The sequence below is a fragment of the Camponotus vicinus genome, unplaced genomic scaffold (assembly GCF_025532165.1).
Source record: "Camponotus vicinus isolate PSW18456_S1 unplaced genomic scaffold, iyCamVici1.0 SCAF_2, whole genome shotgun sequence".
In the NCBI taxonomy this organism is placed as follows: Eukaryota; Metazoa; Arthropoda; class Insecta; order Hymenoptera; family Formicidae; genus Camponotus; species Camponotus vicinus.
The window spans coordinates 15,609,152-15,628,342 of record NW_028141956.1 but is presented as its reverse complement, the minus strand read 5'-3'; the positions used below and the strand labels follow the sequence as shown (position 1 = coordinate 15,628,342).

The 19,191-nt window shown below is 32.7% G+C and overlaps 1 protein-coding gene across 8 annotated transcripts in view; it reads right to left on the bottom strand.

The window, feature by feature from the left end:
- LOC145967407 (lachesin) overlaps nt 1-19,191 on the bottom strand; it is a 172,061-nt gene that overhangs the window by 58,453 nt on the left and 94,417 nt on the right. For 7 of the 8 annotated variants that reach the window (XR_014437404.1, XM_083092263.1, XM_083092266.1 and 4 more), the window contains exon 1: nt 17,531-17,662. The exons of the other annotated variant lie outside the window; for it this stretch is intronic. Coding sequence is in view for 6 of the 7 variants with exons in the window: in XM_083092263.1 (XP_082948389.1) it covers nt 17,531-17,609 (79 nt within the window). In the remaining variant the exon portion in view is untranslated. Of the gene's footprint in view, nt 1-17,530; nt 17,663-19,191 lie in introns of those variants that run through there. 8 annotated transcript variants of the gene reach the window in all.

Sequence of the window (19,191 nt, the reverse complement as noted above, 5' to 3'; positions counted from 1 at the left end):
TGACCATACGATCTACCACTGAAACGCGTCATTTCGTAAACACACTCATTGATCGGATCATATCGGCAACATCGGAGTGTTCACGCTTCTATCGATCGGTCCATTATCGTTCTAATCTCGAGCGTACGTCGACAGACTCTCGTCACGGACCAGGAGAGATAATTGGTGATGTTCGCGGCACCCCAGCTAGAATCGGTAAGTACGATCGATCGTTAAAATGCGATAGAAAGTTCGCTCCGTGGAGTGTAAATTTTTAATCAGGCAGAAAAAGCGGGACGTTGCCAATCCCGCTTTCACAGGGCGCCACATGAAAACGCAGAGAGTTACGGAAAAAGTTGTACGCCATTAGTTAGATGGAAAACTTGTGAGTTTTAACTTCCTCGATTTTTCAGTTCAAAATTATATACACACCAAATCATTCAGAAATATCGTACTTTTTCACAATTACCGGACCCACAGACAAATCTAAATAGATCGACAGTTTTTTAATTATAATTCAAAATTAGAGGAAGTAAAAATAGATAAGAAAATCTTATTTTTCCTTTAATTTCAATTTTACAGAGTTTACTTTAAATAAATAATTTGATAATCTGTGTAATTTTCTAAGTAATTAATTTTTTCAATAAAAATTGCGATAATGCGAAATATTATTTCGGCAAAAATATTTACAAATAATATTTGATAACGAACGGTGGGTTTGTCAAAAATCTTCAAGGACCAATAGTAAATTTTTCTAAGAGAGATATATATACGAAGTAACGTAGAAATTCTATTTGTATTTTCACGCAAATTCGGTAAAGTTTCATTCTCCCTCACCCGGGTAGAGTCTCCGTGAGTCTGCCAGGAATAACACGGTAAACGTATTCCTTAAACCGGAAGTTTATCAGGGAATCCCGGCTGCGGTCAAGCGAATTCCAGTATCCCTCCACCTATCCGCCCTCTATTCTCCCTTACTTTAGGAGCGCAAAATATTCGAGCAATTTGGTGACACTGCCAAGCGTCCGCTGGGGTCTTTTTATCCGTGGTGTTAGCCGGCTTAGTTTTATCGTGGCCGCATTATCCTTCCTTCCCTTTCTTTTCATCTCTTTCTCATTCTGTCTCTTACATACATTTCTTCTCTCTCTCTCTCTTTCTCTCTCTCTTCCCTTCCCCCTTTCTCTTTTCAACTCCTCTCTCAATATCACATCTCTCTCCCCGCGATACCAACTACATTCCGGCTCTTACCTATTCTGGATTAATGCCAGTGGTCTTGCCATCTGAATCTCCCCTTCACCGAACGAATATCGCCTTCCTCTTGCAAAGACTCCCCTTTTTCCGTTCTTGTCTATAGGATTCCCTTTCTCTCTGTCTTTCTTCTTGCGACCCCTGTTTTCCGACGCTTCGCCGGAGCAGTATAGACGTGAAACTGACAGTCGTAAACGAAGAATTACGAAGTGGAGCGTCGGTGCCGGCGTGAGGCACCACGTATACTCATTGTCGTGCTCGGTTTATCCTTCCAAGTCGAGCTTCTCAGAGTTCAAACCTCGTCGCCTTTGCATCACTCGCATAATACAAAATGGTGAAGTATGCTTATCGCAATGGAAAATACCAGCACTTTGTGAATAATTATTTATAAAAGAACAAACACGTTGCTTGTATATTTATTTATTGTAGTTGTTTAAATGCGTTTAAGTTTGAGAGCTGTTCATATTTTTAATTAATCATTTAAAAAACGAATAAAATTGTAAAAACAGAGTAATATAATATATTATTTATAAGGGAAGAAAATAAAAAGTAATTTTCCTAATATCTATAGTTTCTTATATTTTTTGCTCTCTCTTTCTCGTGAATTAGTAACATTTGTTAATTATCATTTGATGTCATTTGAAACGATTGCATGAGAAGTAGTTTATTGTGATTTGCTATCGATACTAATATTTATTTTTATGTCGAATCTCTATCATGATACTGTATATATATATATCAAAGAAAAAAAGAGAGTACAGATCCAGTGAGATATACAGGTCAAAAATATATCTATTAGATGTCTATTAAACGTTTAATAGCCATCTCTTCGACCTCTCATTTCTTACTGGGGAGTTTTTATCCAAAAATGTTAAATTTTTCGGAAGTATTTATTAATGAGACTTGTCATTTGCTCTCTCTTTCTTGTAGATATGTAACATTATCAATTTTCATTTGATATCATTTAAGATAATTGCATGAGGAGTAGTTTACTATGTGGTATGCTATCGATACTAATATTTATTTTTATGTCAAATCATTATCATGATAAAGACTGTATCTATATATATCAAAGAAAAAAAGAAAGTACAGATCCAATGAGATATATAGGACAAAAATACATCTATTAGATGTTTATTAGACGTCTAATAGCCATCTTTTCGACCTCTCATTTCTCACTGGGGCGTTTTTATCTAAAAATGTTAAACTTTTCAAAAGTATCTACTAATGAGACTTGTCATTTGCTCTCTCTTTCTTGTAGATATGTAACATTTATCAATTTTCATTTGATATCATTTGAGATGATTGCACGAAAAGTAGTTTATTACATGGTTTGCTATCAATACTAATATTTATTTTTATGTCGAATCTATATCATGATAAAAGCTGTATTTATATATCAAAGAAAAAAAGAATACAGTTTTTATTATCTAAAAGTGTCAAATTTTTCAGAAGTATCTACTAATGAGAATTATCATTTGCATTTAGTATTTACAGATGCTAATTTGGAACGTAATAATTTAATAAATTCGTAGTCACGTATTCGATGCAATAAAAGCAAGCGCATATGTGAGATATATTTAATTAAATATATTCTGTAATATGTAATACGTATATTATATAATATATATTGCAGCGCACATTGCCTTATATTATATCATATATATAGTAACATTTGTTTTTTGTATATATATTAATATATATATAATATGTAATATATTAAAAAATAACAAAGAGATAATTCTATTAAATAAATTACATAGCAATTAGAAGATCACACGTCGCGTCATCTCGATAGTAATGTGCGCGAATGCACATTAGTTAGTATCTAAATATTATACGTTAAATACACAGTCATCTTATCCACCGCGATCTATTTCAATTACGAACGCTAAAACAAACAGTTTCACGACACCCCGGGGAATCTGGTCTCGAATTTCCTGCTCTACGGAACGACCGTCTTATCTTGACGTATCGTCGGTGCGCGTCCCCGAGAAGTTACGTCGAAGATGATTTAAGGAGATAGATTTGCGCGCCGTCCCATAGACCCGGCGCAGGGGACGCCTTAATTGGTTTAGGTTTTCCCTGATATCGGGTTTTACGAGACGACCGAGAAGGAATGCGGTACTCCTCACACTCCAGCGTCATAAAGATAACAAACTATCATGCTGAAGAAATACCGCGAGACGTAATTTACCGGGAAAACGGCTGCTTGCCCGTCCTTTCGTCAGAGAGATCGATCGCCATAAATGTATACCGGATGTGTTCACGCGCGCTCGCACCCCATGCAAGCGTGTCGTAAAATTGCACAGTCGAATGATCGGACGACAAAAATTCCTGAGCGAAAATTGTGACAACGCGAGAACGAAATCCATTTTGGCGCAGCGTACACATAGTTTCGCGAGTAAATCCTAAGGGGACGGTGCGAGCAACGTTTATATCGTGATAGCTTTTTTACTGTCCGAGTGCATGTTCGAGCAATGCCGACAAGCGCTTTATTTTCCTGATTTGCTGCACTTTTCACATCATGATAAAGTAGACCGACGGCGGCCATGTGATTGTGATTGATGCGTCGCGATGTGTTTCAGCTTTCTGGGACAATCTGCTCCATTGAAAGTAATGATCATTACCGACGTTATTAACAATATTTACACGGAAAAAGGGCTTGCCAATAACATCGTAAAGCAATAAGATATTTTATGCAGTACAGTGAAATGGTACATAGTAATTTTAAACGAATAAATAGGATTTCTCTTCAGCAAACAAAGCTTTGACTGCAAATCGTTTATTTCGACAGATTTCAATTTTCAATGTTATTAGCTATTTTTGCAAATAAATTGTAAAGTAAAATTTCATTAAAATTAAATTATTTTGATTTTAACTAATAATTTTGTTAGTTTCGAAACTTAATTTATATTCACCTCCAAGTTTCTATTAAAAGATATATTTACAAAGTTTGATTTAAATTTTGCCAACTGATCTATATAAATACTTTTAAATTAATGTTAATTATTGCTTTATATTTATGAATCAAATATTTATAATTATACTTTAATATATATTTAGATTTTGATATTTTTGTTTTCTGTAGATTCTCATTCAAATAATTCTTTATGTCATATGCCACACAATGCGAAGTCTACGTCATATAAAATAACTAATGGTTTCATATGATATTATTCCGCATATGTAATAAGATGGGAGATATATAATACTTTATTACTTAAATTCCACTCCATTTAGATTTAAAAGTTAATATAATTGGCGACTGCATGTCTTAATAAAATAATTTTACATTTTATTCCACTGTATTTATAATTTCTCTCCTTTATATTTAATTATGTCTCTGTTCAAATTCTTTTCGTTCGTGAAAAAATTCGTTTCATTCATAAATTATAAATAGTTATGGAAATGTCATACATTATATAACCATTTCGAAAATTTTATTTTTATTAATATTTTCTCTTTCCCTCTCTTCCTTTTTCGAATCTATAAGCTTCCAAATCTTTTGCTAAAAATTAATTTCTTGAACAAATTTAGTTTTAGATTTAACAAATTTAGATTTGAGTCTGCTCTCAAAAATTTATCATTCTTAATTACTTTGTACGCTATTGACAATATTAATCTCTGTCCTTTTTGGGCGAACAATATGCTATGTAATTTCAAGAAATTACCGGCGAAATTAATCCGTATAAATATTATACTACCGAACAATTATGGCAATAATACTGGCGACATTACCACAGAAGTTACACGCGATCATTATTACATTCATACACAAACAGAGTCTCTAATTACCGCACCATTGTTAAACCCTCGAATAGCGCCAAGTCATTGCGAACTACTTTCGCTTCCCCATGCTTTTAACCATAAATCGCACTGTAAATCCACGTTCATGAAATATTCCAAGTATAATTGGCTCTAACTTTTTTCATATATGAACCAGGAACTTATAACCGCGGCCAGGAAAATTATTCTCCATGGACCCGCGGGTTATGCAACTCGGTCAACCAAGAGAGAGACCGCGCGTACGGTAGTCATTATATTAGAACATATGGAAAATTCGCTGCTAACACTCTATCTCGTTCGCGACTTCGCATTGAAAACTACGCGATTTCAAATATTCCTTTGGAAACGTCCGTGTATTACCTTATATTCGGATAACTCCTTTCAGTAGTATCGTTTCAAAGGTTTGTGTTAAAAGCCTGCGAAGAATGGTAATAGGATTTCGCTTTGTTCGCGTGAACATGTCAGTCCGGTTACGCCTAGCTGCAATAAGTATTACAATAATTGACGTGACTCGGCGCACTGTGAACAAAAGGAGAAACCATATTTGCATTCATCGACCATACTGACGTTTATCACGGCACATAAAGCTGCGCCTATTCTACGAGATAGTATGACTAATGGACATAATTATTGTGTTGGTATAATAATTGTTATTCACAGACAAATTGTTATTATCAATAGATATATTATCCTGCGCGCGTATATATTATAGATATGTAATTTCCATAAATTCTCTACCTTTACAATAAATTCATTTGTTGTTTATCCAATTTTTATATAAATTCCATAAATTCTCTACCTTTACAATAAATTCATTTGTTGTTTATCCAATTTTTATATACAATAATACAAAAGTTTTAAATAATTAAATTTATACGAAACAAAATACTTGTTAATTAACATGGTAAGGTTTTAGATATATTTCAAAGTTCCAATTAGAAATTTTGAAATATATTAGAAATTTTGATGATTATATCTTATCAAAAAATTCATTTTCTTATGAGGTTCCTGCGAAATTTCCATTAGAATATATGCGCTTATGTAAAAATTTTATACAAAAATATTTATATATAACAACATGTTACTAACGAAGTATTGCAACAAGGAAAACATCTTCATATTATCAGCCTTTATATGAAAAATATTACATTGTAGGTGAATGTCGGTATACTACAATAGAAACTTGTATATACGTCATCATTTTACATATATTGTGTATATGTATGCATATGCAGTTTACATTCTGCACTTTTGTTATGAATTTTCATGCTAAATTTCATGCATATACATTCATAAATATAAATCTTGTATTTTTTAAGTACTATAAAACGTTGGGTAGTTTTATATGACTATGCTAACGGATTTATTATCCGCGTAATTGAGGGTTCCCAAAATCTAACCGAGTTATTTTTTTTGTATTAACGTCCTTAAAATATTCAACATTCAAATGTTTAGCTATAATGCATTTGAAACTTATTCACATGAGTATGTGCATAATACTGAAATATTATTTATATGTGATTTTTTTCTCTTATAATAGTTGAAATTATTTTATCTTGTGGCTTATATATAATTCAACCTGACCTGATCTTTTCCTTTCTTGAATATATCTTTCGCTATTCAAACTTTTATACTGGACTTTCATTCGTAATTCTTTTTTAACTTTAACGATAATAAGTTTTCTCGTAATTTGCTTCATTGATTTTTATTAGCATTAGAAATATAGCTTTTTTCTGTCATTTTATAAAATATGGATTTTGAACTCGTGCAGATTGTGCATCCATCAATTTTAAATCATGTAATGTGACATGTCAGTCACGTCGCGAAGATTCTAGGCACTTTCTTCATTTTACATAAAGTACCGACTTTTCAAGAGACCAAAGGAGAATCTCCAAAAAATTTTACGATGTAAAGTAATGACATTTCTTTCTATTTACGAATTTTTCATAACAATCTAAGATTTAAGTGAAATTATTATTATTGTCTTTTTTTACCAGATTTCAATATTCAATTTATAATATTTTATTTTTACGATATATATTAGAATTTTAATTATTACGATATATATTATTATGATATATCTATATAAATAACGTTTAAATTTTGTTGCAATAAAGTCTATTTAAAATTAAATAAAATTTGTTTATTTATTTGAAACCTAAAAGCTCTTTATTTATTGTCTATAACTGTTGAGCTATTTTTATGTGTTTCTCAAAATGTTTATTAAATAAAATTCCTCAATACGTTGATAAAAATATCTGCACATTAAAATAAGAGCATATATACAATATACACACACATCGAACAAATATACAATATACATATAGTTTATCTCCTCGTATTTGACTGAAAATAAGAAAAAAGTAGAAAGAATGCGATATATTTGAATAGAATGTTTATTTCTTATTTGAAATGTGCACGCGTCGCGCAAAGTGAAGAGCTTCAGAGAGAGAGAGATCTCCGGATATAAAATATCGATTAAATAGAGATTAACAAAAGCATGCCTATTAATGCGCGATAATGCTCTGCAGTAATGCTGCGTAGAATTCGCTGAATATGCTTGATATTGGAGATGTGAATAGCAGTGAATATTTGTCGGAATGTTCTTTAATTTCTACAACAATGGGCAGTAAAAATGCAGAACCTTTTCCATTAAACTTATTTTAAATGATATGATAAATTGCTTGCTATATTAAAATTCTTTCATAGATGTCAAATTTAAACATTATGCAATGCAGGAAAATACAATATAACAATTTATGTTACATACTAAAGGTATATATAAAGGGAGCATACAATTTAATTAATAAATTTTACAAAAGGAAACATTAATGATGATAAATACATTTCCTTATGCAAGAATTTGTTGAAAAATGAATATATAAATAAATAAATAAATAAATGACACAATAGTCATTTCTTTCCTCTATTTACGAAAATATCAAGAAAATTAAGCATGACCTACATCGCGAGTATGCATTTCTTCATCTATAACGCAAGCCGAACATTGCCTGAAACGCGATTCATGTCCGGAAGTAATTTAAGCCTGGGAAACGGGTTAAATTTTCTTCCACTTCGACGGGAGGTCAGTCGGGCGCGATATAATGAAATATCGATTACGCGGTCTGCGGCATTACCGAAATCGTTTTCCTGGCACTCGCTCATATTGGCCCAAATTATTCCGCTCGTTGCACCTATATGCTTTTATGTCTATAATATTTTTATTGTAAGTTTTATGTATACATATTCTAGTCTCTCATCGTAAATATTATTCTTCTACAAAGAGAATTTTTCCATTCTATGCGTGCATATAAAAGAATTCAATGTAATCAGTCAAAAATTGTATTGAAGCTGTGTGATGAAATAATCTTTGATAATTTTAAAATTAATTTTTTCGTTAATAAATATTAAATCAAAGAAAATAAATTTACATTGTAATGAAAAAAACAAATACAAAAATTTGTAATATTTTGCACACTATTAAGAAAACAATTTCTGTCGATTTTAATATTTTTCAGTTAATGTTTATTAAGTATTTACAACATAAGAAGATTAATAAAATTAGAGTATGAATTTAGAAAGTATTATATAAAACAAATTTTATTATTAAAATTTTATATGAAATATAAATATTCGATTATATATTCTTAGTATCTCTATATCATTTTCAAAGAAATTCCAATCGATTCCGACTCGATTGTACTTTAGTATCTTGATATCGAAGAAACCCGAATTGATCCCGATTTGATTACAGAATACACAAATGAAAGAAAGAGAATGCGAATGATTCCTGACATTTTGTATGAAGAAGCCGCTCCTTCCAATCGTGTTTTTACGCGGGTTGAAATGTGTGTTATCGTGACGACCGACAACAACGAGCATGCATCTCCTGGCGGAATTTGTCCGCACGCTCCCTCCGTTCGCTTGTTCATACAGATAAATTTCCGCGGTGGCAAGGGGCATACATGGGTATGGCTTCGTTTTGCGGGGCGTAATTGCCGCTACCGAAATCGATGAATATTTCAGCGCGTACATCGGCACATCGCGTACTTGCGCCCGCTCGTGTGCGCTAAATTTACCCCCTTTGCCCGTAGCCCTTCTCGCTTTCTCTCCACTCATCCACTCTCTTATTCTCGCTTTCGTATCATAGTATTTGTCTTGCAGCCTTGCTCCCCGCTCACTGGTAACGGCCGGCGAATATGTTTATTCATGCGGTTATTTATTAGTTCGGGCAATTAGCATTAATTAGCGCAATCTGGTACTCCGTTCTACCTCGTAGCGGCACGTCCGCAAGCCGCGAGCGGCGCGACATTGTGCGGTCGTTATGTTTTGGTGGTACACAACGAGGCAACGGGCTGTAAGCTACCAGTTACGATTGCGTTTACAAACTCTGTTAGCTTCCCATTTACAATTATATCTACTCTAAGCAAAGGGAAATCAAATATCCCTAGTTGATCTGTCTTTTGAAGAAGTTGATAATTAGTTTTCATTTTTCCAGAATAAAACAAGGATTTTATTTTGGAATTTTACTCTTTATAAAATAATGTATTAAATGTTACGTTTTTGTAATACATTGTTAACATTGTTAGTAAAATATGTGACACTTAAATAAAACTTTCGTATGGAATATGAAAAGCAACGAGAATAAATTAAATATAATTTTATATATTATTGTGTAATATATATTATTAAAAACAGTTTTATAAAATTATTATTATCTGTTAATTATTATTATTATCTGAGTTTTGCTTTAGTAGGTTTTAGCAGTTTCAGTACGATATTATCCATTCAATATGTACAACGTATTCATATGTATTTCATATATACACACATTACATAATATAAAATATTATATAATATTATATAATAGTATATATATAAGATATTGTATCAATAATTCTCTTTTACGCTTACTTTTGTTTCATTATCATAATCAAACGAATAAAATCATGTTTTCGCTTTTGATCAATACATTAAGTGCAAATAAATCATGCGCAGCAAATTTAATTGGCTGATATAATGTCACAGATAATACTCGAATCAGAAAGGCGTAGAAGAACGGGTAGTTAAGCGAGTGTTTCAGAGATAATAGCCTCCTCTCTGGCAGAGATCACTTCATTTTATGACTGCGCGATCAATTTGTCTCGCTTCATTCTGATATCTCTTTTATTGGTCAATCTCATACAGTTGCGGAGAAAATTGCGGCCGGAATTCTCTCGCTTTTAACGTCGTGTCACGTAAAGTTCAAAGAAAACAGAATCAAAAGTTAGTAACGGCTAGTTTCTCCTAAAGATAAATATTGATGGTTCAACATTGAATTGCAGTTAGGACACGAAATAATTTGTTCCTTAAATATCTATTTATGCAATCTTATTAATTTTTGCTTTGTAGCTTTTAACGAGATAAAACAGTTTCAACCAAAACAGTTTCAACCAAAGGTCTTTGTAATACTTAGAAAGCATTAAAAGTTCTAGGAAACAAAGATGTACATTTTTATATAAACGAAATGCAAATCGTGTGAAATATAATAAATTTTATACATTAATTTAAAGCAATTTATATGCGAAAAAATTAAAATAAAAGAAGAAAGCAATTGAATGGTGCTACGAAAGAAATTATGCAAATTGAATGAAACTGAAATATCAAGACATTTTAATATCTGCGCATTTGCTTCAGATTGTTTTTTGTACTACTTTTTATGGAACATTACCAATACTCGGTTTTTATATTAATTACATATTTTCAATGAGAAATTCTATTCTAAAATGCTGCAACATAAAATCAATTTGTATGACGTTCGTTTAAGTCGATGAATATGTACGAAGAAATTTCAGAGTATATATGGTAATGAAATAAATATAGCCACGATACATATTTGAAGAGATCTACATATTTGAATTTCCCCATCATAGAAAGGATAATAATAGTGGACCAGACACAAGATATGAAAATCTGATTATTCGAGGACATTATAATGCGATATCCATTTTCCAAATGCATTGCGCCCATCCGTGTTATTCACGCGATAATAGAACAGAAAGGATTGGCAAGATACTAGGCAGGCCGGAGCATTAGCATAAATCCGATAGAGATTCTCGGTATTATGAGGATCCGAATTCCTGGCCGTTAAGCGTGTCCTCTTTCCCCGCGTAGCCATCCGTGCCATCGTGAATGCGGTTCGTGCAGCATGCAGTAGCGCTCACGGAAAGACAATAGAATCCGATGGCGAGAGGGAGTAAGAGGGTTCATTAGTCGATACCGCGTCTCTTTGCATTAAGTATTGATAACGGAGAACTCTCGAAATAGCAAGTAGAAGGGCAGACTGGAAGGGAGAGATAGATGTGGTCTTTGTTCGTAACTACTTCTTCGCCCTGGATCGCGCGAAAGTTAGGTGAGAGGTATCGTCTTGGCGATGTCACGATGACTACTTGCCCGCGGAATCCGTCTTTGGTATCGCTGAGCACAAGTACAGCCACATCGCAAATACATTGGTGGCAAAGGTACCACATCAAACGAATTCACTTCGAGTCAACTTCGCGTACCAATCCCCAATTATCGTCGAGTGTGTCTGTAAAGTCGTTTCCTTGAGTCGCCATCATCTTCGCCGCCGTCTTCGTTGAGGAACTCTAATCGGCTGTCAAGTAGCGGTTTATACGTGCAGTTAACGACCTGCTCTTTTGATCGATGAGCATATAGACGAGAAATATGCATGATAACGTAATTTTAGTAAAATAGAAAAATTATCTCATAGAATGGTTAAATAATAGCTCAAGTGTTTTAAAAATTCTGGAGTAGATTTTTATATATAAAAGTATATATAAAAGTAACAGTATCTAAGAGTATATAAAAGAAAGAGAAAAATAAATAGAGAGAGAGAAAGAGAAAAAACATATATATATAAAATATATATAAATCAAATTATATTTTATTACTGTTATTTTATGCTTTAATTATAACATAAAATAATAAAAGTAAATTTCTGATTTTTTAAAATAGCCTCCCCTTATTTTTAATACGCATGCACTCTTTTCGCATTCTCGACAACGGTTCTTTTTAAGTTGTTATTGATTTTTAAGTTGTTATTGATTTCAATACGTTTGCAAACAATACGTTTCCTACAATTGTTTTTTATTAATAGGTCTCATTTTTCGAACGTGTTATTTTAAAGAATCAAAAATTTAATATTTTTGTTAAATTTGTTATTTTTAAATTTTACAATATTAAAGTACAAAAAAACAGTATTTAGAATATAAAGTATAAAATAACAATACATATAAGTTAGCAATACTTTAAATGTTTTTGTTCAATAAAGTGTTTCTATAATTGATGCGATCGTTGCTTTTGATCATTACTGTATATAAAGTTCACAATTTGGAAATTGGGAGGTACTGAATAATGAAAATGAAAGCAAACACTAAGTTTGATACACACGTATAATTATTATTAATTGAAGGACGTTTTATTTATGGAAATGGGATAATTACGTGCGCAGCGCTCGAAAGACGCGGTGACCCATATTACACCAAATAAGCATGATTAATTGAGCATGATTCAGCTTAACTCTTCTGTTTCTCCGTGCATAAAATAGAGGTAATTTCTGATAAATGATGCTTTGTTCGACCCCAATTAGTAAACGAAGCATATATAGTAGCAAAAACCAATTTTAAAGTTATAAATATTTGATATATTTAAGAAGGGATCTAATATGCGAACACACATATGTATATAAAGTAAAAGTTTTCCCTGATTTTTCCATCAATTTTAATGAGATTGAGGGGACGTATGCAAAATCCTCAGAACGCTACGCATCGTTAGAAGTATATTGAAAATATGTATTTTATTATGTACATCGAGGTTGCTCTTCAAGCTTGTTGAGAACCAGCGATGTTACGCGCTAATGCAACTTTCCCCTTGAGTATTTTCCGTCCGCATCGCGCTTAATGCAACAAATATATATCGCTTCCTACTCTTTTTTCGTCTCGTTTTAATACAATGGTACGAAAAGGTTCAGGCACGTATATAGCTACGTAACCGGAAAGATAATCGTTCGAATGTACCCCTCTCAATTCGATCAGGGGAAAGAAGGGGCGACGTTCCCCGAGTTTTATTAACCCTGTTTTTGTCAACTCCCAGAGAGGGGTGATCGTTTCTTTTTCTTAGCAGTGATATTTTATCGTGGCCGGGAGAGACGCTCGCCTCTTAAGCGTTTGCACCCATTCGGCGAGCTAGATCGAGAAAGGGTGACGGAGGAAGGGGCAAGGGGAATAGTTACCCGCACTGCAGAATTGCCATTTTCCGGCCTCACCCTCTCTATTTTACTCCCCTAATCCCAACGCCATAAATTAGCCTGGACGGAAGTTCGATACGTTAGTCGCATTTGTCCACGATATACCCGAAATAAAGAGGACCTTGTGAAATCATGAGCGTGCGCAAGTGGGGGATAGTGGGGGAAAGTTCCCTTTGTATAGCGCTATTGTCCTATTTCATAATTAAAGAAGGCGGACAAGCCATACGTCTGCCTCGACTACTTAAGGTATCAATACCTGTTTCTAATGAACGAAATAATAACAAATATCTACGCCAAACTATCTTCGCATTACGTACCATTCGTTTTCCAAAGTGAAACGCAACTGGTTGCTCGTTTATTTCCTATCGATATTTTGTGCATATGTTCGAACGTCACAATTCTTCCCTAAACATTTCGAATATAAACAATGTTATACAAATAACAAATATTTAATGTATATTGCAGAGAGAATCTTCAATATTTATTAAATTTTTATTTTAATTTTTTTAAATTATACTTAGTTTGACGATGACAATTGTCATTATTGTTTGCTTGTTACAATGCATTCTATTATTTTAAATATAAATATAGTGCATAGATTTACATAATTGTGTAATAAATTACTTTTATATTATGCACGTATAGATTGTACGCATGAATCTTAAGTTGCCTCATAATTATTTCTCTAATTGATATCCAAATAGTTACAAATATATTCTTATTACTATTAATTAATACCTTATGTTCTCTCTCAATGTTTATTAATAATTAAAAATTTATAAATATATTGTCAAAAATTCTGAACGTTAATAATACTTATATTTCTGTCTGTAATTTATTATCATATTATTCATATTAAAATAAAATAGATATTTCCATATATTGTTTCCATGTTATGTATTAACATATTCTTTACCATATTGAAAAATTTAATGTAATTCCGTTTATATGAGTAATATTCACGATGCAATTCGTGACAAGTGATCTATCGAATCGATATGCCGGTAGATCGCTCATCTGATTTTCAAACGCTAAATGTCGCCTTGTTGCGTTGTATATTAATGATCGCTCTACACTATACTATGCACATACAATGGCATGCAGCGAACAATAGTGTGCATCGATTCGAATGAGTCAATCATGGGCATAGTCTAATTTGGGATATACATAAGACCGAAGCATACGTGATTCACGATCTGCGTTATGCTATTGAAGGTAATTTCGACGATATCCAAGATAATTTCAGCAAGATATTCTAAAGTGTTTTTAAATGAGGAATATATTATTGTTTGCCTGAATATAATCATTTATTTTTGTTCAACAAAATTAAACGGATTCTATATTTATTTTTTTAATATGTATATCAGTTTATAAACCATCTGCTTTTATAATTAAAAAACCTAAAATTATAATTCTTTGAAATAGATTTTACTTTTAACGTTATGAGTTTGTAATCAATTTATATATAAATTTACTCATGTATAACATATAGATTAAGTTTAATTTAGCAATTGCTTTTTAAAATCAAAATTAAGATTTCAGTAAAACCAAATAAATCTAAATATTTTTTGCGTATATATTTATACACAAATTTAATGTTCAATTTTATACGTTTTATTGTAAAATGCAATATTTTGAAGATGTTTGTAGATTATTAGAAATTCTAATATATTGCCAATTGTTGTACAAATAGAATTTCGATCATTTAATTGATTTTCTTGCTGCTGTCAGCATTAAATCACTTATTTTCTAAACTAATTACATTTAATTGATATCGATCGCACAAGAAAGCAAACTAAACACATCATAACAATATGGCTAGTAATTAGCGAATAACGATCGCTAATTTCTATTATTATCTATAATTTTGAAATAGTATTTTATCTGTTGAAAAAATTAGATGAAAAAAAATATATATATAAGAATGTAATTTTTAGTTTACAAACTTGTTATGTAAGTAATACAAATTTTATAAAACTACATTACAAGTTACATAACAGTTAAACTACAAATTACATAATAATAGATTACAAATTATATGTCATTCGATTTTGTAGAGAAACATTTTGTTTATTCAGTGTACATTATATGGAATTGTCGCGCTGAAAATGTACACATGGTGAAATAAAGCACAGTGATTCCCTGACTAAAGTGTAAATAGGAACGCCATAAAACTAATCCAGGGATTTGTCTCGTATAACGCTTTGTTATCCTTAAATTAAATGAGTGTCGCACCGTTGCCAGGACTTTTTTGGCAGTCAATGCGGGAAAGCTTCCGACTCGGTGAGACGAGTTCGCCGAGAAAAGGGAGTGAAGTGAGCGAAGAGAAAAAGGACGGCGAGGAAAGTAGAAAAGCTTCACTCGCACTCGCCGCCTCGTTCGTTCGTTATTGTCGGCGGGTAAGGATCCTGCCAGGGATTGGATGTGAAAAAAGTTCCTCAGTACGGGAGGGGTTTCTCGCCTTCATGAAAACTCTGAGGTTTTATAGATGGTATAAATAATGTATCAGGATATTGGGGGATAATCGCGCTGGCAAGAAGAATCGAGGGCTCGGGCCAATCGGGAGTTAGAGATATCCACATGGCTGGATATTCACCCTCCCAATATGTACATTGACTACAATCTCTCGAGTTTCGTCGAAAACGCGATGTTTAGATAAGTCGAGTGAAACGGCCGAATTTTTCGCGTGTTCTTTATGCTATCACTGATTCTATATGGGAAATGCTATCTTGATTTTGAAAAACCACAGTGTGAAAGTAAATTGAAAAAATGTGGAGGAGAAATTAAATTTCTCTGTGATAACGTTATCACAAACGCATATAACAGTTTCTGTTTGAACAAAGCCAACGAGCTGCTCGATAAAGCCATCTTTTACCGGAAAAAATGTATATTGATAAGAAGTCTAAATTTTAAAAAACTTACAAAAAAATTTTTAATTTATAATGTATATAAATAATATAATTATTCTGCAACAATCAATTAATAGAAATAAAATTATCATACAAAAAAATAGCATTCTTCGATGAAAAACATTGGAAGAAACACTGTTTCATACCAAACACAATGTATTGATAAACTTAAAGATCAAATGCATGTTTAATTCCCGATAATTGCAAAACGTATCTGAATATATGTGCTGCTAAGTTATCTTTTCTTGGCAGAAGCAGTTCATATAAATAAAATGAAAGCGTCGTGTACCTATCATGTATAGTTTATCGCGCATGACATGTCATTACTTCGCTTGTGTCACGGGGTGTTATGGCATGTCATTAAATTAATGCTGAAATCCTGTAGCACACAAACTGCTGAAACTTGCCGACCAACTCAGATTCCGAAATCATACAATCTCGGCACGCCACAGAATGACGTGCCAACGTATTTCATATGAAATTTTAGTCATATTAAAGAAGTATTATATCCATTAAGATGCAATTATTGTTATAAATGTTAAAACACTCATATGCACTTATTTCAATAAAATAATTGTTATGCATGATTATTATTATTATTTATACATTTTATGGTTATGAGATAAAATAATCACAAAATATATAAATAATAATAATATAAATGTAATTTATAAACTCGAGTGGACTAAAACAATCACACACACATTAACATATGCATGCTTAAAAAAAGCAAATACTTCTATTTCCTCCTTTCTTTGAATATATATAAATTATTCCAAGAAATGTTTTATGTTTAAAATAAATGCGTGTAATATATTTTAATATTAATATTTGTATATTTTTGTATATTTCTTATTTTATCTAATATAAAGTAACAGTTTGATACATGTACTGTATATAAGAAAAAGATAGTATATGTTTCCGGTAAAATAAAAATTTTAGAGGTAACTTCTAGCCTCGAATTTGTTACACCGTTTTTTTCATATACGCGTTTATAATTTTAATGTAATCATGTACCATGCACATATAAAAAAATAAATTATAATAGCACTAAAAGTTACAGATACAAAAAAGATGTATGTTAAATGCGATGTGTCATGTCGCAATATCACGCGATAGTTTTACAAAATAAAATTAACATCAATCTTCGCGCGGGATAATCGAAACAAACTTTGCGAGATTGGTTCACAACGCCGTATATGTTAGAATAAGTCACATAGAAAGCCTTATCCACGCACAAGGGACGCGACCGCTTTCAAACATAAAGAGACAGCGATTTTTCTCAATATATGGCGGTACAACGAACTTCATCATCACTGACCTTCCACGAGGGATGGACGAACAAGGAGCACCTGCGCGACGACGTAAATCGCTGACACAATAATGCGGATCAGCGACATCCATCTAGAACTTGGCGTGACGCCACGACGAGAAAGGACAATTCGCGCCGGAATCTCGGTGCGGACTGGCACACGAGAGGTTTACTCGGCTCGGTGGCGGCTGGAGTAAAAGAGAGGGTAAGAAAGAGCGGTAGGGAGAAATGGGGTTGGAGAGAGAGAAAGAGAGAGAGAGAGAGAAAGAAAGAGAGAGAGAGAGAGGGAGGGAGGGGAGAGGGGAGACAGAGAGAACGTGATCCTTTCTGGTCTGCCGTGAGCTTTAGGGTTGGTTCGCATGCGCCCGTCGGGGGTTCACGTGCCCTCCGCCATCACAAACCGTAAGACCCGCCTTCCTCGTACAGGAGACACGTTCTTAGGATAGCGAGAAACACACGTAGACACCAATGCCGGTTCCATGGGATCCAACCACCAGAGTCCCCTTAGAATAGATAAATGATCGAACGTAGTGCGCTAAACAAGTAGAAACGCTGAGTTACATTTCTACTTATACAATCTACACTACTTTCGGGAAATACTAATTTATTATGTATAATATATAAAGCGATTGCGCTCAGCTCCTCATCGATCCAATGTACTGTTTAATTAGTATATAGGTGTATAGATATTACCATGTTAAACACGTTATCGAGCGTCAGTTATTTTAGCCGGAATAGAAGTTTTATTCAAATGTCACAATGTACTGTCGATTTTTTATGGTCTATTATTTTTCTCTCTCTCTCTCTTTAAGCCAAGGATTTTAAAAATAATTTTATATTAAAAATTATATGAATTTTTTTATTTAATTTTCCTTTTAAGAATAATATTGCTATAATAGGTTAATTATTTAGAAAACAAAATTACTATATATAGTAATATGTAGTAATTTTCTCTTCTATCTAAATAATTAACCTATTATAGCAATACTATTCTTAAAAGGAAAATTAAATTAAAAAATTCATATAATTTTTAATATAAAATTATTTTTAAAATATATATATTTATATTATCAAAAAGTTTTTAGTGTATCTAATGAGAATTGTTATTTTTGTAACATATTATATAGTTAAATCACACGTCACATCAATGTTTCTAATTGCGAGTAGTAAAATCCGTTGTATAGTCAGACGTGAGTTTCAAGCTATACCAGATTAAGAAGCCAAATTTATCGTCTTTCTCTATTGAACTTGTATAGAGTGGAATCACGTGCTCAATCGAAACGTTGCTTTTTCAATCTGTGGGGGAGTGAAAATAGGTTGAAATCGATAGTCGGTCTGACGGTGAAAAAGATTATCCACTTTTCCGTGTCAGATGATAAGATTTCGTGACCTGTGATTCACCGCATCAGGGCAGCCTACACGTGCAGGGACTACTTTAACAGGCTGTCGATCAATCAGTAGATATCCTCGTTTATCAACCGCTTTAGAAGAAGCCTAACGAGGGTAGGTGTTCTATAGCATAAAGCTACTTTTTCAATCGCACGCAATTGTGTACGAAACTTAACAGAATCAGATGCACCATTGCAAAGTTCTTTGATTTGAATGTAGTTCGCGTCTTTCAGTATCGTGGTCTACGTCACGAGATCTGTCAAATCAAAAATTATGAAACA